Source organism: Diadema antillarum, unplaced genomic scaffold (assembly GCF_040938485.1).
Source record: "Diadema antillarum isolate AM-2024a unplaced genomic scaffold, OU_Dant_1.0 seq00000285_RagTag, whole genome shotgun sequence".
Lineage (NCBI taxonomy): Eukaryota > Metazoa > Echinodermata > Echinoidea > Diadematoida > Diadematidae > Diadema > Diadema antillarum.
In genome coordinates this window covers 279,741-304,316 of record NW_027271313.1, presented here as the reverse complement: position 1 = coordinate 304,316, position 24,576 = coordinate 279,741, and the positions used below count along the sequence as shown (strand labels likewise).

The following is a 24,576-nucleotide window of genomic DNA, read 5'->3' as shown; positions in this document are numbered from 1 at the left end:
AAGTCACACATGGAAGTGTAAGAGTGTTGTATAACCACTGCAAGATTTGTCTATAGGCACAAATTGTCTAATTGCAGATATAGTTCCATGCTGTATCATCATGTAAACTCATTAACTTAAGGGAATGTGAAAAAAAACCAAACAGATAAGCTTACAAGTAAACAGCACTCAGTGCAATGGAACAACAACAGCAACAACAAGATACAATGCATTATTTTCTCAACAATTGTAGGAAACTTGCAGGAGTTTTTTGTAACACCTTCTAGACTTCCAAAGACTCTCAAAACTAGATGTGCAAAAAGTATATATAACATTTCTTTATCACAGATGGGCCAGAAACTTAACTAACTTGTGGCCCCTTAGCTGCACAATACACATAAAACGTACACACACTCAACATCCACAATGACTCCAACATTAGCACCAATACACACCCACACCAACACGCACACACTCATACGCACGTAATACACTTCAACATACCAAAGCTGCATCAAGTGGTTGGTAACAAAGTTTGCGCGCCTGCTCGCTGCTCGCACGTAGGAGAACGTACACTATGCTCGTTTAGCGCTCTTCGTGTGTCTTTATCAGCTGACTTCTGTCAGTATTACAAGAAAAGGAAGAAGGAAAGAAGAGAGGGCTAGAAGAGAAGAAAGAGGAACGGGGAGAAGACTACCTTCCTCCCAAAACAGTAGAGTCAGGTTGCCTGCCAGAGACAATCCTGAAGGAGGCAAAACAAGGACAAAACTTGGTCCGTCTCAAGTCGCTATACCGTTTTCAACGAGCATTAATACTTCGCGAGGAGAAATTACTTTTAGCAGCTTTTGGCAGAGAAAATCTTTGTTCGCATTGACAGATCCTCGCAGAAACAAATCTCACGAAATTCCGGAGTTGAGCCACTGTCACTAGTCTACGATGGATACTGTCGTTAAGGTAAGTCTCTTTAGACAGTCTTTAAACTCACCAGTGTATTTTATACTCGAATACACTCATTAATTTAGAGACTCATAGCAGAGCGTAAGCCATATGCGATATGATCTGCTTCAAATATAAATCTAACACTGTAAACAAAGCGGCTATTATCGGTGATGAGGCTGTCATTCCTGCTGCAAATATGATTTTTATCTTAAGCAAGCAGGATAGTTCTTTTATGGGAAGGTTGTCATTTGTACAGTATGATAAACCAATTTTTGTAGGTGGCAAATTTACTATTCATTTATCGATTCTTGTTACATTTGATCTGGTAGGAATTATTGACAGTCATTAAATGTCTCCTTTTAATAAGTAAATAATATTTATTAGCGTCTTTATGACTATAATGTGCGTGGCAAAATCCTAATCGTCAGATTTTTTTTTCTTTATGAAGAAAAAGTAGAAAAATATGTATTTATATGTCTCCTTGTTGCTGTTGTCCCAGCTAGATAAGTCATGTTTGGATTCTTTCTGAAAGACATTAAGGAGAGTGGTTTGAGTGGTATCCATTCATAAAACTCTCTACTGCGTCACAATTCAGGAGATATCCTGTGCACGTATAGCCGGAGACCGGGCTGTCAGCGAGCCAGCGCCTGGGCCAGGCCAGGCCAGGCCAGCACGTTGCCGGGCTGCCCTGCTCTGCTACTTGAGAGAGGCTTTCCTCTCCACAAACCCGAGCGGAAATTTAACTCTACCAGCCGCTTCCGATAAGCGCCAGGCCCGGGGAGCTTCCCGGTGGTGGCTGGCTGTCGCGACGGACATGGCTTGTTTCCCTTCGCAGTACGAGCCCATAATTACTCCGTGCAAACTGGTGACAAAAACTCTTCAATGAGTACCGGTGGGGATATGCCAAGGTCCGGCCAAAACAATAGGCTTCATCTTTCTCTTGCTACCTGATAAAAGAGTGACTACCTGGCACTTTAGTCAACGTTTAAAGCTCATACATTACTACTTTATCAAATTACCAGATTCAAGAATTGAAATCCCATTTTAAGTAATTAGTCGTTTTCAAATCTTGACGTTCAACGGGACATATTAATATGCAAAATAGCATACCGAGTGTGTCATTTCGGATCAGTTTTTCCCCTCATTAATTAGTGTCTTTGCTGAAATTAGATACCTACGTTATTTAGTCATCGCACGTTACTACTTTGAAAAAAAAACACGCTGAAAACAATTTTGAAAAAAACCTATCACATAAAGCAAAGTTTAAAATGTACAGGACCAAAATCGAACAAATAGAATCTGCTCTGTGGTGATATTTTTGAGCCTTCAAATATAATATAGACTCTGTTTAAGTAATTTTGTTAAAATTACCTTGCCATATAATTACACAATAACTGAGAGTTTATTACTCTGAATTTTCTTACGAAAGAAAGACATTCAAGAGACGGTTACGATCGTCTTTACATTCAAATAGATTAATTGAATTATGAAAGACTGTAGACATTTCAGTGAATATATCATTGTCTGATATGTTCCTATATATGTTCCTGTTTTGTAGATTAGAACATTTCTGTTTTGTTACTCGACACTATACCCACTTACCTTCTACTCTCTCGACAGTGTTACTTCCGTGGAATGCAACACGTTTATTTGAATAGAAAGGACTGTTAGGTCTTGTTTTCAACACACCAAACGCAGTGAATTTTATGGCTGCTGCTTATGTAAGCTCGTTTTTCTCGCAGAAGACTTGGATGAAAATCATACATTTTACACTCCGTTAAATGGGTTCAATGTAACAGGGACAAATCTTGATCGAGAGATACCACCATAACAATGCCTTTCTTGTCATCTTGTCTTATGTAATTTAAACATGTTAGATGCACCTCTAGCAATGCGAAGGATAATTCAACATGGTACAACAACGACTCTAATGCTCGCTTTGTCTGTCTGTAACATACATGACTAGTGTAACCCGTTTTGCTGTCCGAACACTTCGGGCCAGCGGACGGGCGCTGAACGCCGTACGCCAAGCTGGTCATGTTAGCTATCGTGAACCGTCTGCGCGCAGCTCTCCAGCTTTTATCACTTAGTTCTCGTTGGCACCAAGTCATAAGTGAGCGTTAGCTGTCATAAGAGGAAATATGTGTATAAAATTATGTCTCGTTCTATCTACGCTGCTCTTAGCGGCAGGAAGTAAATGTATCTTGCTGTGAAACTATACCAGTTTATCTGACCGAAAATGAGCATGCAACGTGGACTATAAAGTAACAGAAATATGGACAGTATGCGGGCTTAAAACATCGCTTCTCAAACTAGACTATGACAGAATCAAAAAGCATAATCAAAATCACTAGAAGTGGCATTTTGCGTTAGTTACGACGAGTCGTCTTTTGTTTTTCTCTCTTTACTGTTTCCTCTTACAGTTGCTCATGAATATACATGATAAATCCTTTTCGTGTGCATACGATTAACGTTAAAAAAAATCATGGGCACGTTTCAAGCAAAACATTCCCCATACAAAAAGAGTACATGCTTCATAAAATTCATATCACCATTGCAACATGCAAATTGGTCTTGGTTAAAGCAGAGTTTTTCTATATCTTTCTCTCTTTTTGCCAGTATATTATTCCATCTTAATTTTACAGTCTGTTTAATCGTTGTCCTTAAATTCTCCAAGATAAGCAATCAAGCATTAAAAAAAAACCCACCAACAAATGCTATGAGCAATCACCTGTACAAGTTTCACTGGGGTCATTCAACAGGTAGTATAGAAATCGAAACCATTGTAGCTGAATCTAAATCATCTAAACGTTTGTTGGCTTAATCCAATTAATATCAACACATCTACATTCGCTGTGTGACTTATCAATCTCATACATTTCCCGGCAATTGATCTCTCTCCACGTGTGAAAGGTAGTCCTAAGAAAAGTAACCCTAAATAGTTTTCTTGGTTAAAATCAAGAAACAAAAATAATGAACCATTAGCAACCAAAACTTTATTTTCCAAATGGCCTTGCGAAAATCTGTAAGTCTCTCTGTTTAAACTGAAGCATTAATAATGTTATTTTTGAAGCTTAGTGTTTGGCAATTTTATTCTTCCACTCTATCATATCAATATATTTCTAATAACTTTGTACATGTACATTAAAATGATAAAGAAATGTAGCATATTGAATTTCCGTCGCTATTTCCCTTTCAAGTAAAACTTATTTGAAGAAGAAGCATTTACTCTCCGGATTGTCTTCCTCTTTCCAAACCACTGAAAACTCAACCAAAAAAAAAAAGCAAAAAAAAAAAAAAAGTCTTGGCATTTGTGTTTTTCCCAGTGATAGCCTTCGAGCCTATGCGCACTCCGGAACCAGGGGAAGTAACTTCAAACGTGTGCAAACAGTGATAACGGGTAAATTTGTCTTTAAAACACATTACAACTCAATGCATCGGTAAGATACTTAATAGCTGAAGATGCCTCAATGTTTGGCTAACGACTTTTTTCTCTCTCTTTCTCTCACTCTCGAGTTGCAGGGTTTTCGAGTTCATGACACCGATTTGGTGCGTTGCCGACTTGAATAGTGATCATAGATTTTGACTGTACGCAAGCTCTGCTGTTTAAGTAACAAATATATCTTCTCTTTTAACACCGCTTACTTTTGCATTCAAATTGATATTTTCTGTAGCTGTTTTGAAATACGATCAAATATTAAATTTGAATGTTAAATGCTTGAAGTTGATAATTTATACAGACAAACAGTTTGGCAGTTACATCCAAAGGAAAGTAACAGCATCGCCTATAACTGTCTTTGGCAACAGAGCACAAGTATCTTGAGCTAAATATGTTTTATTCTTTTTTTTCTTACATAAAGGGCAGCTTCTTAAAAATGTCAAAGAGTATGTTGTCCCAATCCTTTAGAAGAATTTCCCTGTGTGCAAATCCCGTAATTAAATGTCATAAAGTCAAAGACATTTGACGTTCTGAAAATCTTTCCTGTTGTCAGTGGTATTTGGTAAGGTAACGCTTTAGGTTACCTCTTGTTACTATAAAAAATAGTCCCCCAAAAAGATCGCCTTCAATTATTGTGTCTTGAAGGATTGCGTTATATCACTAATACTGACCGGCGATGGGATATAAAAATCCCCACCCTGAGGTTATAATACTCTTGAATAGGATCTCTCTACAACTGCGTCATTTTGTCTGGATATTGGATTGGAAATTGGAATCCAATGTCTCAAATTGGACCTCAAGTCAGCAGTCGGTACAGTATTAGTGAGGCAAGAATGTTTAGATTTTATGTTTGTAGAACTATATTAAAGTGGTTTTCAGCCGCCCTATATAGTGCACCGAAGTATCCCGTAAACGGTTTCATTTATTTTGCTGAACTATATGCTCTAATATAAGTTTGCCCCCAAACGCGGTTCTTTAAGCTGCATTACGGGCATAATTAAAGATATAATTATCTCCCGAGCTTGGAAGCTCCTGTACATAGTTCTCAGGAATAGGCCCCCTAACTTTCTAAGAAATCCTGTTTTAGGTTACATTTCATGATTAAATGGCAAAAGTGAAAAGTGAAAGTGAAATATAAGTTTAAACGGACCTCTGGTGGTTCCTTTCAGCAATATAATAATATATGGTATGAAATCATCAAATTACTTTCACATGTTGAATACTCAGATTAACATTTCAACATGAATACAAAAATGTTATTGTGATGCGTCGTTGGTTCAGTGGGCTACATTGACTCAACTTTCTTTACGACGTTGATTATCATACCCCTCATTGTGAAAAGTGATTGGAAAATATTTCAGTACTTAATGTCACATCGAGGGTGAGTAGCAAATGTTGATCCGTTGTATATGAATCCTCCAAGCTTTTAGTACCCTATCTTGACAACACTTGTAGATGTCATTAACTTTCCTCTCGAGTCTATAAGCACAAGTACTTTTATTTGTTACAACCTATATAACACTTTATCACTTTCGGAAAATAAAGAGGAGAGCTTTAAATGGTAAAGCCGAATATCACTTTTCCATTTAAGATTGCTAAGAGCCATTTATGAGCAGTTTCTATGACATTGACAGCAATTAGATTCTTGAGTTACCTCAGGGCACTGTGTATTCCATCAACCTGACTCTGGAATTAGAATATCGACTTATCGGTATGCACTCCCGTGTCACGGATAAGGATTCATCGTTTCGGCGTTCGACGCATTTTTCCAGTGCCTTGTTTGTGTAATTAATTTGTTCCTTCTATCAGTGCACCTGTCTAGCACCCGTCGACAACCCACGACAGGTTGATCAGCACCTCTCTCCCGTATCTCTGGCAGTCCTGTCGTCAGGGTGCAAACGAGCTCAACAGAGCTCACAAAAAAAAAAGAATCAGTGTTAATTCATCGTGCCTTAGCTGTGTTTTAAGCATCCTTAACTCATCCAGTCTCACTCTATTTTCTTATCTGCTTGCATTGCCTTTTGATGGGTTAATAAATCCTGCGCTGTCGTTGGTTTTTATCCGCTTGTAGTGTAAATATATATTTTCTTCATACTCCCTGTTTTCCCGTTTATTCATTCACTAAGTATTATTACAAAAATGCTGTTTGTATGATTTTCCCCCAGTGGTAAATCTCTTGCCCTTCTAAGTGTTTTGAAATGCATAACAGTCCAAAAAGATATTCACAGAAGCTATTCTAGACTTACATTGATGACACTTCTTGCGAGCTCGTGCTCAAGCGATTACAAGAAAATTAGGTTATGACCTCCGAAATTTTGATAATGATCAAGTAGTTATGGTTTATTTCAAACTTTAACATTGCTTAGAGAAGCAAGGGATCAGACGGGGTTCATCCTATTGACCTACTTCATGAGACGATAATCCAGATTGCCTTAAATTAAACCCGGATTTGATCCCTTGTCTCTATCCCAGCGCGTGCCTCACAGCCGACAGAAAAGGGGAAATATAGATAGATAAATGAATAACAACAACTATGCTTGATACCGATCTTTGCTGTTATGTACTCGTTGTACACTCTCAGTAGCTGATATCGGAGCAATGTGAAGTCACCAATTAATCTGTCTTCTTCAGCTCCTGATTTTTGGTGACGATTAGGGGAGGAAAAGGAGTGGAAAAGTGTGTGACTTTCGACTTATCGCTAGGTTCCTGTCCTTACAGCATAGGGCAGTATACGAGTAGAGCCCACCTCAATCGAGCTGAGAGGGACATCAGCGACCCATGTCGTGTCAAGTACCGACATCAACCATGTCACTAAAGAAGGAATCCTCCTTTGTTCACTATAGGAGAAAATATAGATCATTGAACCATACCACAGGGTTGTCATCATTGTTATACGAATTGACCGTCACTGCAGAATTCTACATCTACATTTACCATGTCCCGTAATTGTCTTGTACATCAAAGTTTATCATATTTCATACTATTAAGTAAGTAGCTAGCATAATCAATTTGATTGTAATAAAAATTTTTCAACAGCTAGGAAAAAATGAACATATTATTTTGATATCAAACTTCTTTTCTCAAGATGCTGAAATAAATCGTACAAATTCATTAAAAAAAAAGAGAAATGTCACTAAAATTGAAAGGCTGTTATTCATAGGCAGTGATAGGAGTCAATGTAAATCATCCCTTGAGGGGTTGGTAATGTTTTGATTCTAGATTAAAGAAATATCTTCGTTTATTGTTTCTTTGTCTTGACATTGATTCGAAAGACAAGAGCAAAATTTCTGTTGACAAATATGCACAGAAACCAAGGGTTCTCGTCTTTTTATGAATTCAAACGAATAGACAAACAAGCCCTGGGTCTAATGTAGGCAGAGGATTTCGAATGAAGATTATTTTCTTTTATCATACATAAACCAGATTAGATTCCTCTCTTAATTCTATTTGTCTCGTTTTCTCTTCATACGCGTAATTTAGGACCTACGTGAAAGCAGAACTATTCAAAAGTTTAAGCCGCATCATCTCTACAGTTCCAATACTTTTTTTTCTAATATGCTTGCGGTGAATCCAAAAAGAAGTACAGGGGCATCGACTTTTAGAATGACTGTGGATCAACATGCTCAAGTTTAATGAAAGGATATTATGCCGTCGTGAATGTTTTGACCACATATCTTGTTCATGATATCGATAGGGCGTTGTGTCTCGATTTCGTAATAGACACCGATTGAAACTCGTACAAAGAACATGTGTATGATATCTGTTAATTGCTTCACCTGGCAATGGGCAGCTTGCATGAGTTAAGGATAGATTTTCACTTCCAGAGACCGCCCGTGTATTTGTCCTATAATAGGTAGAATATCAAATAGGTCCCTAAGTTCCCCTGGACTTTCTCTCCTTAATCATATTAGTAACGAAAACATGGAAGTTATGCTCAGTCTAGGGAAAGATGCATTCCAATGCCTTTTGTTCATCATTTCTTTGCCCTTTAGCATTGATTGTCAGATTGTGTCCCTGCAGAATCTCGGTTTTGAAGGTTTTTGTGGATGATGTATCCAAATAATCTGAAGAAAACTGACGGAAAATTATTATAAAATGTATGGCATGTATCTATATATTCATTGGTCCACTGTGCGATGTTGAGGGTATCATGAATCGACAGATGTCCACATGCATTTGCATTACATATTTCCCTTGATTTTTGCCCTTAAAAAATAGGTTTTACTTGTTAGTGTTTAAATTCTACTTTCGCATTTCAATATGTTATGAGATAACTTTTTAAAGCTTTGTGTCTAGAATTTAATGAAACTTTTGTGTTGTCATTGGAGGCTCTTCTTATAAATATACTCTCCACATTTAACCTTCTTTGAGCTACATCGTCTACAATTTCCTTACATTAGAAAAGGATCTATTTCTTGCTCCCAAACATCGGCACAGGGCGTTTCAATTCTTTAATTTTGCAGGAATCAAAATCTGTTTAATTAAGTTGCAGATTTTCTTGCTATTGTGACAGCAACTTAAAGAACCAAAAATACAGTTAATGAAAAGTCCGAAAACTTTCTGGTGTATGAGCAGCTTGGCACATTAAACTCGCGCAACCGCAATCCCCTGGCCTGCTTGACGACTTTGCTTGGAGACTACGGGTTAACGACCCTTTTTGCTTTCACGACTGTACCACAGGCTAGATATAGAACATGCTCTGTTTACCTTCTGTTTAGGAAAGAGGTTGCTATATGTTCGAAGTGAAACAGTTGTTTAGTCTACAACGGATTTTCTCCATGGTAGATATAATGGCGCTTCCCGATATAAGCATCAATATTCTACCAGTTGACAGAAACCACTGTAACATACAAACACAGACACTACTGGCTAAGCTCCTTTCACTATAAAGCCTACTGACAACACTATTTTACGACTCGTGATACCGTTGATGTAAACCCGAACTGTCTCTGTTCAGGAATTATTTCACGGGTCAACATCAGGGCGCAATGTTGTGTGAGTGGTAATGATCGGTTTAGACTGACACGTGGATCGCCTTCTACAACCCTTGCAACCTAGATGCCTACTTGGTGATACATTCCTAATGATGCCGTTTGCCTGTATTCTAAGCATTACCAGTCCCCCATTCGACTAGTTTTTTTGTCTTACGTCTGTTTTCTGATATCAGAGCATGACAAGTGCAAAACTCAGAAATTATCATCTCTAACATTCATCGCATCTTTTATCATCCCTGTACTTTAGGGTCATTTGTAACTCTTTTTTTTTTTTGACGTTCCCTACTTTATATTAATGGATGCCCATTTTGGCTGATTTAAGATAGGATAAAAGATGATACAGAACCATGGAGAAGAGTTCCTTACATAAGATACACTTCTCAGTCATTTCATTCCAAAAGGTGATCGCATGGAAGACTCCTCATCTGGCCACTTCAACTCCATGATACCATCATGTGAGTCGTAGGTCTACGCAACATGTAACTGTTTCGTTTTTATAAATACAGAAAAGCTCAGCAAATCGTACGATTCACTTTTGTACTCCTTCTCACCACAGTGCTGTGATTTTGCATTGTTGCGTTTATCATACAATAGGCGCGTTATTATTTTAACAAGCCAATGTAGACCGCGCGCCTCCCCCCAAAAAACTCCGTCTGAAAACCTAATCAGCCAGCGAGGCGTTTCCTGTCTCGGAAATGGCGTTTTCCGGGATAAACACACGGTTTACTCTCGCCTAACCTGTTTTACCAAAACGAAACCTTTCCTTTCCCTTTTTTTTTTACCTCTTTTGTCAATCCTATCTAAATACTTCATACTGAACACGACAATATATATGCTCTGTCTTCACATTTTTACGTGAATGCAAAAATATTATCACTTGCAGTAAAATCACATGAAGACAACTGTAACGTAAAGTCATGAGTATCAAAATTGGAAAGATTCACATGTTTTCATAAAAATGTGATATTGGCCACATTTACATTTGGAGATCAAATACTGTGATTATGTCATCACACTGGTGACCTGCATCCATATTTGAATAATTCCTCTATATCGAATTAAATTCGTATATTTAAGTAAATTTTATCTATCACAGAAAACTAATGCAAAGTTGTCATAATTCCACCATAGTCACTTAGAGTTGTGATAACGTAACTTATTTTCTCTTTTGACCGCTAAATGTGTTTTCAAATAACATTTCTTAAATATTTTCTCTTTTATTCGCTGTAAAATATTGGCAAAACAATCTTTTCTCCAAGTAAATTTTGTTTTCAAATAGTTAACAATACTATATGCGAGGAGAATTCTTCAGGTAGGCCCCCTACATGCAGGATTTGCAAATACCAATAGACCATTAGATGCACGCACATAAATGCGTTGTTTAACAAAATTTCTAGTATGGAAAATCTGCACTGCATGGACTTATGCGTCCGGAGTCTTCGATGTTGTATGAATTTGAAGCCATAAAAAGAGCTTAAACAAACGCTAAAGGTTCTTTAAAAAACGTAAACAAGAAAATGACCGAATATGCTATGTTTAAAATTTCATGTAGGCAGTATTGGAATAAACCATTAGTAAATGGGTGATCTCCATGTTGATATTTGTTAAAAGATCCCATGTATTATAGTGTCAGAATAATTCTCAAAGCATGTGTGCGCTATAGAGTGTTCGTTTTCTTTCATGCTTTTCAACATCATCCTATACATGTAAAGCTCAGTCAGCAAAGTCGAACAATTATTGAAAATGAAACATTACAGCGCTAAGCAGTGTCTCTACCCATAAAGTCAGGTGATAATGAATATTGTTGTTTAATTGATACCTTGCCTTTTACTCACCACCTCTGGGGTACAATCAGAAACTGTCGAACTCGTACTTGAAAAGCTCCTGATATTCATATCAATGGCTTTTGTTGACAACGAAAGCGCAAGTCGTTCTAGGCGTGGATGTGAATGTGCTGTGGTAATTTGGCGAAGAATGCATAACGAGACAAGAATGAAAATGATATCCACCGCGTTTGACCCCGTCCTATCCTGTGTTATATCTGGTGGAGTCGTGGCGGTATCACAGATTTAGTCGCCCCTGCCACCATGTACAGACACTTAAATTATAATCTATATGAACACTCTCATAAGCTCTAGTTTCATTCAGGTGTTGTACCAAGGAATCCAATCTACGTAGATTTACTTTACTATATCATGATTTTATTTCAGCAACCAGATTAGCAACAAAATGCACACGCTGACTACAATGCCATCAATTCCCCACACAGAGAATGCCGACAATGCTTCTGGTTTCTTCGTAACATTGCCTTTGTTTTCTGTCTTTGGAAGCCTTTTTCTTTTCTTCTCATTCAGTTCAAGCCGAACACGTATATAGCCAACCACAGACAATGTACTGTTCTGTTTCGTATAGAACAAAATGTTGTTTCTTATGAGTTCGAATAGCTCAAACACATCACCCTTGTTTGTGAACGCCTCGAATGATAGGCAAAGTATTTATGACTATGTCGTGTTTCGTTCTGTCAATGATAGCGCGGTGTGTTTATAGCAGACACCACAACGCCTACGCTGCTTAGGATCATATTTTTAGTCTTTGTGGAACTAAACGATGAATGCAACGTGCAAAATATTGTGAAAAAATCTCTCAGAAGCGGTCGAAACTGCACACTGCAATATAACTATGTTATCATAGCATGGCTATACAAAGTTGCCCATTTATACATAGCCGCATGATAATAATGTATATAACCCTATAAGGCATTCTCAAATTTGTCTGGAAGAAGCAAAATGTACAAAACGCTGGAATCTTCTGATCAAAGGCATGCTCAGTTTGGTAATTGTGAATGGAATAGTAAATGGAGGAACAAGCGTGATCATATTACCATACACATTCTTCATAATCATATCATCCGTATTCATGTTATAAATATCTTACAGCCCTGTGTGTTTCCAGATACCAAGGCGAAACATGCAGTGTACAGTTTTACTGTAGACTTTTAGTGTTATACTGACGGTAAAGAATTGTGTAAATTAATGGAGATTTGGATTTCCTCATACTTCACCAAATGGTACGAAATCCCGCCAACTTTACCATGAATGGATTTTACTTGCAAAATAAGAAGCGTTTGAGGGATTCAAATAAGAATCTACCCTGAGCAGGAGAAGGTTTTTTTTTTTCTGACATAATCGTTACACCAAATCTGTCTAAATCATTACGCTGATTTGTGCCTTTAGTCCCACAGCAAGCAAAAAATGTTTCCATCTGAGCTCTGAGAGAAAGCGTTATGATTTAATGGCAACTCTCAGAGTGTGATACGACCTCCAAATCAACCCACTGCCCAATAAGCATATCGTTTAGTAAATGTCCGAGTTTGCACATGTAATGCTAGCCGGAAATGACAAAAGGGAGGAATCGCAATAATTTCCTGCGGTAAATCTACAATGCCGGACATACAAAGTTCTTGCGATGAATGACTTTCGTCCTTGGATAGTACAGCCCACTCTCTCAAAAATTAACATTTATGATGGAGACTGTGCAAAGACTTCAGAAATTAGATCGAGGCGACTTCCCCCCTCTTCTGCTTGTTTTTTTCTACTACAGGTCTGGTCAGCTCCTCTCGTGGACTCATGAGTGATATTAAGCGGATGCAAACATCATTTTGTATATCATTCTGCCACGAGATAGCATGAATCATGTACCTTAAAACAATGTTTTATCAAGCCCGCTCACACAAAATAGGCCTATACTTGTGATTCATATATTCATTGATTGCTAGGTATCAAGTCCGACCGATTCCAACACTGCATTTCCATCGGAGGCAGCATTTGTTTGTTCCGTGAACCTTATGGAATTCTTCTGCCTTGGACATGGACATAATTTTAGCCCATCCATTACAATGCAGGGAAGAATCAATGCTAAGTGAGCTCCTAGCGAATCCGAGACAAAAATAAGACGTCTCGGATTTCTTAAGAGATCCAAATGTTCTCTGCACACTGCGCGAATATTTTTGTTGAGATATCGCGTGGGTTACAGATCTCTACGCCCCCCCCCCCCCCCCCCGTCCAATCAAGTGTTCAGTCCATAAAGATTTATTTTAGAATCTCGAAGAAAAACATACAGTTATTTCAATGCTAATGATAATCATCAGGAAATGAAATATGGTCTGACAATGATTTTTTTTTAAAGAAAAGAGAACACGAAATTTGCAACTCAGTAGTCAGTTTATGCCTTTTACCTACCCTTCCTGCTTGAAAGATGAGTAAACGTTATTTGGTCATGTTGCCTTGGTAATGGAACCATATCTTTACAGGAAAAAGAGCAGAAGTCTATTATTTCCTGGTTTTGAAGATGTGTTTGCAGATTCCACAAGACAGATGATATCTGTTGATGGAAACATTCGAAAAAATTATTGCTATGATTATCCAAAGTTTACTCTCTTGTGCAAAGACAGTATAGCTGTGTGAGAAAGAAAAAGGCGGAATGTTCGTCTTGTTACAACATAATGTCTGGGCTTTCCAGGATGACATGTTTGCTATTGAAGGAGGTTTTCTGTCAGTGTCCCCACCCATACTTTATTATGTTAGTTGAAAACATGCCATGCTGATAAATATAAATTTTTTTAAAGATTGCGGCATGTAGATTCCTTTTCTGTTACAATTACCCTTGATACAGCTAGGAAGGGGTTAAGAAATCGTTACAATACAGTACAACAATACAATGAAGAAATACCACATTCTTATACATTGATATCAATCATCATAGTATCGAACATTTATTGTAGTCTGAAAACGACTCCCTGAAGACTACGGGCTCATGTAATGATCACGAATTGATTTAGGTCAAAGTGTGGAACAGAGATGTGGTTGTTGTTGTTGTTGTTGTTTTCAATTAGAGTTCACATACTGTGATTGGCGACAAGAAAAGATCCACAGTCATTAGATCGGACCCGTCGTCTCGTATGTCGACCTATTATGTGACACATGGTTCGGGGTAGAAGTTTGTCATTTGATCACTAAGAGGAAATAGCTGTGGCGAAAAACAAACACACACAAGAGGTTTAGGAGTGTGTATGTGTCGTGTCTGATGCTGATATAATCGTGAAATATATGCAGAGTTCGTGATAAGTGTGCCTAAAACATTTGACTCCGCACAAGTGTTTTGGCCATTAAGTAAGGCACTGCGTTTCCTGAATGTGCATTTCTGATTGTTTCTTCTCTGCGAAAAAAAAAAAACCACACACACAACAAAATATTGTAGGGTTTCTTATTTCTTGGTTCTTGCTCTCTTCCCTCCATCTTTCTCTCCCCCTCTCTCTCCCTTTCTCTCTCTATCTTTATAAATATATATTATATATATATATATATATATATATACATACATATACATGCACATATTTGAATATACATGTATCTTATATATAAATATACATCATCATATGCATATTCATATCATATCATATATACTAGTATATTACATATAGGTATACACAATATGTCAAATTTATATGTTTGTATCACTGTATGTCTCTCTCTTTTTCTGATCTATCATTGGTGGTCAGAATGACCGCCGCTGTCTCTTAGATGTCCTTGGCCGATACTCTGGGGGCAAGGGGGATCGTTTGCTCTGTTCAGTTCTGTCTGCCGCAGTGAATCCAAGCAGTACTGTGAATGAACGTGGATGCTTGTGGTTGTAAAGTATCGCTCCAGTCTGGGCAATCTGAGACGATGTCCATGTGACACGGAGAAGATGACACTCTCGCAGAATAGTTTCTATTCTCCCTGAATTTCCTTACTGGAGCCCGCAAGTTGAATTATACTTCCTCTATGTATTATACTGCCACTGGCCGTTGTTTCCTTCCCAACGTGTTGCTGTTCTGTCTATCTTTAAGCTTAAGTGTATTCCAAGAATCACAGCAAGTCGAGTCACCTTCTCCCAGAATCTCACCTAGCTTTGTAATCAGATAGCGAATCTAGACTTCCATTCGCAAAAACCTAAATAAACAAGCAACAAGCCTTTTCAAAGCAGTAGCGTCCCTTGTTTTCAATCATCACGATTTCACTAAGTTCTTTTCCAAAAAACCATTAGACATTGATGAAAAAGCACAAATCAATTTTCAGCTGATATTGCCGTCGAGTTTAGGAGGGGAGAGAGGAAGCGATCTATGGGATTCCTTCGCAAACGCGTAACATTTCATTCATTCGTCTTACAGTGTATGAAATGTAGGAAATTACTACTCTGTGACCCACCTATTGCATTACGTGATGCACTAATGTTACTTGGATCTACCCAGAACTTGATTCCATTCGAATTTTACCTACGCTTTGCAAAATGATAAGGGTCTCTGCCTTTAAATTACCCTTCACGAACAATATGTAGTGTGCTCCTTTAAGCTTAGCGGGATTTGTCTATCATTTTTACTCGCTTTTTCTGTCGCTCAATCTCTTTTTTATCTCTCTATCTATCTATCTATCTATCTATGCATATATATATATATATATATGTATATATATATATATATATATATGTGCGTACGTCATATTAATCTTTGGACAGTAGATTACCGTCTTTACCGATTTTGTCTCGCATTTTTTTTAATCTGCGTGAAATTCTTAATTTGTTCATAATAATTTATTATCACTCCTCCGCGAGTTACCCCGTATGACTTCGATTATTGGGGAAGATTATGTATACACTCCGCCATTATTGATAAATCAATTTAGAATCCCAGCGGAACATAAGAGGAACTATGCCCAATACCAATCTAACAGCAAGTACTTCAGTCAAGTGTGGTGACATATTGACTCGCCACAGATACTCAAACACACACAATATAACCAATACATGAGCAAGATTTTCTTGTATGTCATTGTCATGAAACATGCATGTTATCGTGAATGAGTAGCGGGTTCTATGAGATTCATAAACAAGTATGCTCACTTATTAACTGTTGTTTACGTTTGCCAGGAAGACACTTCAAAATATCGAAAATGAAACTATGATTGTGCCTCTCAAAAAAAAAATGAACATCAGAACTAGATACCCCATATTTCTTCTTTTACAGAGATTTACAAGTTCATGTACAGTATATGATTTTAAAAAATCAAACTGTAAGTACTTACAAAGTCATCTATTCGAATGCAATAACCAGAGAATTTGAGAGACTCTAAAAGTAAATAAATAAGGCGGGTTTGACTAGATGGAAAGTAAGGAGACTGTAGTACTTGAACATTCATGAGCGTAATCTACCTGTGGAATCTTAAAGATGGTAGGATGAGCGAATAAGAGAGAATATTTCACATGAGTTCCAAATAATGACCAGTAATGACTTGCATCCGAAACATATCATATAGCGGCGAATTACTGGATAGCATTAGTCATGCAGGGGAGTGATTTAGGGCCTTTCACAGTCGGCCACCTTGAGAGAGAGAGAGAGAAAAAGATTCATTCATTCCTAGCACACACTGAACACTGATGGTCTGGAAGATATGTTGTAAGGAGAATATTTAAGTCAATATGCTAGCCAATGAGGGTTGCAAGAATAAATAAAGTGACCTCTGTCACTTGGTAATCGGCGCTGAAGCTCCGTTGATTTCACAAGATATAATATCACTGTCTCCTAAGGCGGAACATTCCTTTACCTTCAGTCAGTCAATACTGGCCAATCATAGTTGAGAAAATAAGGGCGCACCATATCACGTGATCGATTTGGGATGGAGTGACAGTGTGAAAAGTAAGAGCATGTGTTGTAGCTCCATGGTAAGAATTATATACCAGAAATTTCTTTCAGTCTCAATGAGGGCTGACATTACTTTTTTTTTTCTACGCATGAAAACAAAAGCACAAAAACACACACAAACACACACAAACACTCATCATACTCCTTGCTCCACTGAAGTGAATGTTTAAGTGCAATGACAAACCTTCATAAAATCAGTCCATATGAACTTGGGAATTATCCGAGTTGATATAAATGACATTGACCGCAGGGATTGGATGACATATTTCTGCCAAGATTTAAGCTAAAGAGCACCGCAGACCGTACGTTCAAGTGATCATTTTCTTGTAAAAATTAAATCAAAATATTGTAAAAGGACATTTAGAAAATCATATGGAAGTCAATTAACAACAAAAAAAAATCTTCAGAGCTCTGAAAGAGAGGAATAAACGTTTGTTCATAAACGAACATGTTAATGAAACGGTTGAGACCATACGGTTTTGTTTGAGAACAATGTGATCTTGATTTATTTTAGGGTAATTTCTCCCTATTTCGGCCTAATTTTCTTCACAATAAATTTGGCTCTTATTGCTTGTAGAAATATCGCGAAAATGATTTTGGAGCACTTGGTTCAATTTTGTTGAATGATAAAGTGCACGTATACCAGTCATGTAGCTTTAAAGTGTTTTTCACCGTGAATGAGGCTGTTCCTATTGTGATCAAAGGAGAACCATTTAAAACCTGGAAGATAGTTTTACAATTAAAGAATTTTTTATTATTTTTCTTTTATTTCTTCATTTCATTTTATTTCATTTACTTTCTATACCCGAAATAAAACCAAATTATTACAAAATAGCAATAAAAACCAATGAAAACATACCAAGGTGAAGAACGAACAAAATCTTATCACACTTTGTCCAAGGTCGAGTAAGAATAGAATATTCTGGAAAGTGACTGGGTAGCAAAGAAGATCGACCTCCTTTAAACCCACACCGCAGAACAAGGAAGGAAATGGTAGAGAAATTCACGAAGCGAATGAAGAGCGGTTGATCTGAACGGAAAGCCGTGTGGAGCTTTCTGGTAGGCATTTTCGAAGGAAATTGCTGGAAATCATATCGCCCAAAGAAAGGCTATTTTGTGCATTAATTGGCTATGAGGTATCGAGATTGCATGGTGTAAGATGTCTGGTCATTGATACCAACTGTTCAATACCACACAGGTAAACAATGTGCACCTGACTCACTGACATGATCAGGTTCATTTTCCATCCTTTTTTTTTAAAGCCGCTCGTCCTCTAACCTCTATCAGATTTACTGCGAATGCACGCTTAATATAAAAAAATGCATTGATGTGAAAGATTTATGCAAACAATATTTCAAGGTCGTTCGTGTCCTTGACGATTAGTTAAGGATATTATGAAAAGGTAAGATAGACATGGTCTGATTAATACATCAACACTGACAATCATATAGAGTAGCTTAATTCTAGTACAACGTGTACAGCTTTCCCATATCGTTCACCTTGGCCATGGGTAATTCATGTTGTCACTAAAGTTGCAGTAAAGTAGGATACTTTCAATTTTGGCTTCTTGGGGAACAGGCTTGGCTCGCTCGATTAGGCAGCATGAGTGATTTAATATCGAGAACTTGACTTTGAGATAAGCAGCGTCAAACTTCCCACTCAGTTTATTTAAAGAGAGAAAGAAAGAGAAGGAAGAAGATTGCATGAAAATGAGAGTAATAACTCCGCGTCTTTATATATATGTGTGTGTGTGTGTGTGTGTGTGTGTGTTTTGAAATCTTTCTCTTGTCGCCACGACCCAGCCAATTGACCAATAAATTCTTTTGTGACCCAGCATGTATTAATACCCGCTTTGATAACAAAACTGTCTTTGACAACACTTTCCACCATTTTTGTTCGTCATTATACAAAAATTTGCAAATAAAGTTAATTTCATAACAGGTATCGAAGTTTTTAAAGTCCTAGGATAATGACATATACCGCACAGCTCTTCCCGTCTTGGCAAAGAAAAGCTTAATTTGAAAGCTTCGAAAAGCAAGTCGTCGTAGCTGAAAAAGGAAACACTCAGTATTTAACAAATTAAATCGATTCTATATAATTGTGTCTCAAACCAGCATGAAATCAATTCAGAACCTAAATATTTTCACTCGTTTCTCCCATAAGGTCCACATCTCTTTTTTGTTTTTGTTTTGGGGCTTCTTCTTTTAAGTTCTTAATAAATTTATATTATACTTTCAAAGTTCATAGTTCCGTTAGCACTGCACAATGTTCTAATTGTGAACATCATCTAAGACACGTCTAAAAAAAAATATCACAACAAATTAAACATTCTAGACAAAAGGCATTCAGGAATCCTCAGTAGGACATTTCCTGGCAAAAACTGCTCACAACAAGTATTTCCCGCAAAGGCACTTTCATGTTTCAAGATAAATTGTGTTAAGTTATTCAAAATGTCACTTCAACCACTGTCATCCCTGGCGAGTTTTGTACATACGGGGAACTGTTGCTTGTTTTACATTGTAGGAGGAGATCTTGAACTGAACATTGGAAAGCGATGGGAATTGGGATGCGTTTGATCAAAAGTGCGATTTCTTTTTCCCGAAAGCTCTATCTTTTTTTTTTTGGGGGGGGGGGAGGGGTTGGAGTCCTTCGATTGGTCAACAGTTGTAGCTGCCTTGGTGATAGCCTTTTGTCAAGGCCCTCTCGCTGTAATGGGCGAGCGAAGCGAGCCCAGCCGAGCGCGCCAGCGCGAGGGCCTTTTGAGATCTGCTTCACACATTATTATTCATGACACGTGAACCCTCTGAATACTCATTTTATCGGGTTCCGGTCAACCAATGGAATGGCGCGCTCCCCGAATCCTCAGTCTTGGACGTGTTGTCATGTCTGTTCGCATGCATCACTGACCACCCGCAGAGGTCTGCCACAGAACTCTACACACTCTGTGTGTGTAGAGTTCTGTGTGGTCTGCGGCGTGCATTCGCTCCATTCAAATCGGGTTCGAGCAGACAGACACGCTGATTGGTCCGACTTTTGCTCCCGAAATCGGGGAGCAAAACTCGGTAATTCAAAGGGCTAACAAAAGGATGCGAAGCAGATCTCAAAAGGCCCTCGCGCAACCCCACTCAGCTGGGCTCTCTTCACCATACAGCGAGAGGGCCTTGACAAAAGGCTACCTTGGTGACAGAAATGGAGCAATAATGATAAAGATTTTATGAGAAATTCTCATTGTATGAGAACAATAGCCATATTGATAGTTGTAGAGGGACAAGGAATTAAATATCATGGGACGTCAACTTTATATCCATTATATTGATAACAAATACAGCAACATGGAACAAGCAGTCATGAATAAAGCAACATGTCATCACCGTAATCAAGTGACAATATAATAATCTTTGTACCACCTTTAACACTTTGAACATAATATTTACATATCTACTTTATTTTTTAGATCCACCTAATTACTTGTATCAGTGTTCGGAGAGACTTTAATACTTTTACTTTGGAAAGTGTCAAATCAACATGGAGCCGTGAGATAACCCTTGTTTAATGTAATATTTGTCTACTAACATCCACCTTACTCCCGCTCGACAGTGACACTGCCCTCGTTTTCTTCTTCACAAGGCTTTATCGGATGGCCGTTATCAGGAATAATAGTTCAAGGCACACTCTACGTTCTTTCGATAAAGTCAAGTGATGGATAAGTGTTAATTTCCGTCCAACATAAATCAATGGGCTATCATCATTCTCTCGGTTTGTCTGGCTTACTACTGACAAGTCTCAGTTGGAATTATTTGCAGAAGATTGAGTTCACCGTAAAGTAGAGTCTTTTCCGATATGGTTACTGTATTACAAATAGTAATGCAATCAAAAGAGTGGAAAGCGTGGAATACCGACTCACAGATCCTCTTCATGGCCTTGTAAAAGATGTTGACTGTGTATGAGTTGATGCGTTTCTCGAAAAGATGTAGCATTTTTTGTATTGGGGTCAGGCTTTGCATAAACAGTGATAACAATGTTTACGACAAAACGGAAGTGAGAGCTGGTCGAATGTTTGTATAATTGTCAGTTTGCGTGAAAGCGTTGGTGTGACCTCTGTGTAAACCACTGGTTCCTGTATAACCATCTCCACTATAGGACTCCCCTGCCATGCCTGCTGCACATGCACACATACACCCACACAATTACATATACATATACATATACATATACATATACATATACATATACATATACATATACATATACATATACATATACAAACAAATACATATACATATACATATACATATACATATACATATACATATACATCTACATCTACATCTACATAATACTTATACACATACATACATACATATACATAATATACATAATACACATATATATACATATACATATGAGTTTATATATATATATGTTTAAAAAAGAAACTCAAAACTCATTTATTTCAAGAACAGAACAGATGATTATGTAAATGTGGATTATTCTGTACTCATAGTCGATTCATTATGTTTGTTCTCTTTTGTTAATTGCAAAGCGCTTACACAATATTTTCTTCATCGGCGCTATATAAATTTTCCGCATGACCATAATTAGATAGATAGATAGATAGATAGACAGACAGACAGACCGACAGACAGATAGATAGATAGATAGATAGATAGATAGATAGGTATACAAATACATATAGATTGCATTAAATTTATTTTGTAGAATGATAACATTATGATACATACAGTTGTTCTGTAGTTGGACAATCAAGGCGTTTTGATATCAATGATACACGCTAGTTACCTGGTTTTACGTAGTTTCATACATCGAGGCTGTGGCAATGAAAACGTGTTCTATCCAATTGTATCTAGGTTACCAATGCAAAGTGGAAAGATAACTAATATAACAAGAACAAAACATGAATAAAGGCATAAAGAGAGTCCGACCATTATCAGAGACGAATGCGTCTTGAAAGTAATTATGAATTTAATGATCATTAACGAAAGTAACGAGAGACTAAGACACAGTTCCATTAAACGCCTATAGTATGTTTTGACTGTTACAAGCAGGAAACATTTCTTAAGGATCATATCGAATCAATAACATGTTTGTGTTCGTGTAAATGTTGAATGATGATGTCTCTAGAAGAAAGAATGATCTCATATACATTTTCCTGTAACAATACGAGACACCCCTCCCCCCGGAAAAAAAAAATGACTCCCCATTTCTCAAGGCTACTGCTTTGATAGGTGATGAAATGTATGTGGGTGGAGCTCAGTCTACATGATTTAGATAAGACGAGGGGGGGGGGGGAGAAAAGAACCTGACAGTTTATACTGCGGGAGAATTGTTTGTGACGTCATAGAGCAACGGTAACAATAGATGAGGATCCTGTCCTTCCTCTCGGGATACTACAACATCCACTGTGTCTTCCCTTTCGGAACCATCCACTACCAACACACCTTCCTCTTTTCCTCTCTCCCTCCTTCCCTCTCTCCTTTCTCCTAACTCCTTCTTTCTATCTTTTCCTTTTGCGTTCTTTCGATCTGCATGATTCATTCTTCTTTCTCTTCAACTAGTTTACACTGCTTGCATTCTTCAATTTATGTATTCCGCAAAACACTCATCACATTTTAAGTTCATAAATCACATTTCTTCCGATTTAATTTGTTTATATTTAGAATTTCTTCTCTTTCTGAGTCGCTCTTGATATTCATTTCATCATGCTAGCCCCTGTCATTTTTGACAAACTCTTGTCTGCTCCCTCTGCCTTTGTCTGTCTGTCTCTCACTGTCTGCCCCCCCCCCCCCCTCATCTCTTTATCTCCCTCTCTATCTCTATTTCTATCTCACTGGCTATCTCTATCTCTGTATTTTGTAGTTATCTATCTTTTTCATTCTTGTATTATGTGCAAATTACTGAATATGATATTACTCCAGGTATTTATGTTGGGACGTCACGATTCGATATAATTGTTGTCTCTCCCTCTAATGATATGTGGAAATTTATTGAAATGCTGTCGATGTACTGCACAGGGTGTTAACAACATCATTGATGATTTTCCTAACTATGTGATGCATCCAACTACAGTCTACGACGATGATGATAAGTTACAATTATAAAGAGAAACAAAAAGATCGATGTTGGCGTCATCTGAGTCAACATAGACTGTTACTAATGTTTGTCATGCTATGATCTGTTATATCTTCCTGAATTCTGCATAGGTAGCGGGAAATGGGCACATGACATAGCGGTTTGTTCTCGACAAATTTTTCAGTTGAAACTTCCGTCTAGAGTGATCGGTAGAATGTCAGACGCCGGAGCGACAGTGGGAATTTCCCCTGCAATTCTTTTCATGATTTTTAGCCTTAAGTACTTTTACATATAAAGTTCTTTCCAGAGACAAAATAATGTTCGAAAATAGTAAAGCGACAGATTTGAATTTGCCTAAAATGCAGTAAGAGCTAGGCGCCCCTACGCCCACCCCTTACTATTGCACTTTTTTTCGCCAATCGACAGCATAGAACTCAATTGGCTAATACACTTTTTTTTTCGTAAGAAACAGTACAATATTTCTCGCTTTCACGTACCTTCCACGTAACTAAGCAGGAATTCTTGCTAGTTTCTCATATCCTGCCTGAGAAAAAAAAGCAAAGTCGTATTGATGAAATAGGAAGGATAATAAATATTCAGCAAAATGTTTAGTCATATTTCGAAGATGGTATCTTCTTTGCTCTGCTATATCTGAGTACGAGCCCTAATTCTAAGTGAATTCTGGGAAAGCCCGGTTGAAAGTCTTTTGTAAAAATTGCCCTACAAATCCTTCACATAATTATTCATTGTGACTGTCTACCTTCTGTGCAGAGTTACCAAAATACCAATTTAATGTGCCCTTATGTTCATCTAAGAACTCATACAAGACTCTATAGCTATTTCTGCCACTCCTGTTTAATTTACTTCTTGGTTAGTGTACGTTATTTTCAGTCGGAAGGCATTGTCTGCAGGAATAAGCGGAATAGTAGTAGAAACGCATGTCTCTACGGTACGTCAAATAGAGTAACTGCGACGATGTTGATGACAAAACAAACTCACAAGCCTTTGTTTCCTTCACTTGTGTTAAAGTGTTAAAATAGCACCAAATAGAGAGGGGAAACCAAAAACATCGTTAGTAGCGTTCAAGAGGTACATACCCTTAAATTATTGAAACTTCAGCGAAGGCGGTTTCGCTTTATAATAAACGGTCTGTTACACAGCCATAAGACTTGACGACGTGTGGAGGGGAGGTAAACACACATTAGCTTCAGGTTTGAAAAAGAGAAAATGAAATTAATCATCAAAAGATCATTATTTAAGCAGTAATTGTATATTGTATTAAAAGCACTAGATCAAAACGAATAAACTTGTAACGATAAATTTCATATTGAGGATGATAATATTATCCACAACAGAGACACCTCAAGTACGTCTAAACAATTTTCAAGCTATTTTGTATC

The 24,576-nt window shown here is 37.6% G+C and overlaps 1 protein-coding gene across 3 annotated transcripts in view; it reads left to right on the top strand.

The window, feature by feature from the left end:
* The first annotated feature begins 632 nt into the window (after positions 1-632).
* Positions 633-24,576, top strand: part of LOC139730000 (transcriptional regulator Erg-like) — a 156,110-nt gene continuing 132,166 nt past the window's right edge. For all 3 annotated transcript variants that reach the window (XM_071640922.1, XM_071640921.1, XM_071640920.1), the window contains exon 1: positions 633-933. In XM_071640922.1, the coding sequence (XP_071497023.1) occupies positions 916-933 (18 nt within the window). In that variant the 5' untranslated portion in view covers positions 633-915. The remainder of the gene's footprint in view (positions 934-24,576) is intronic.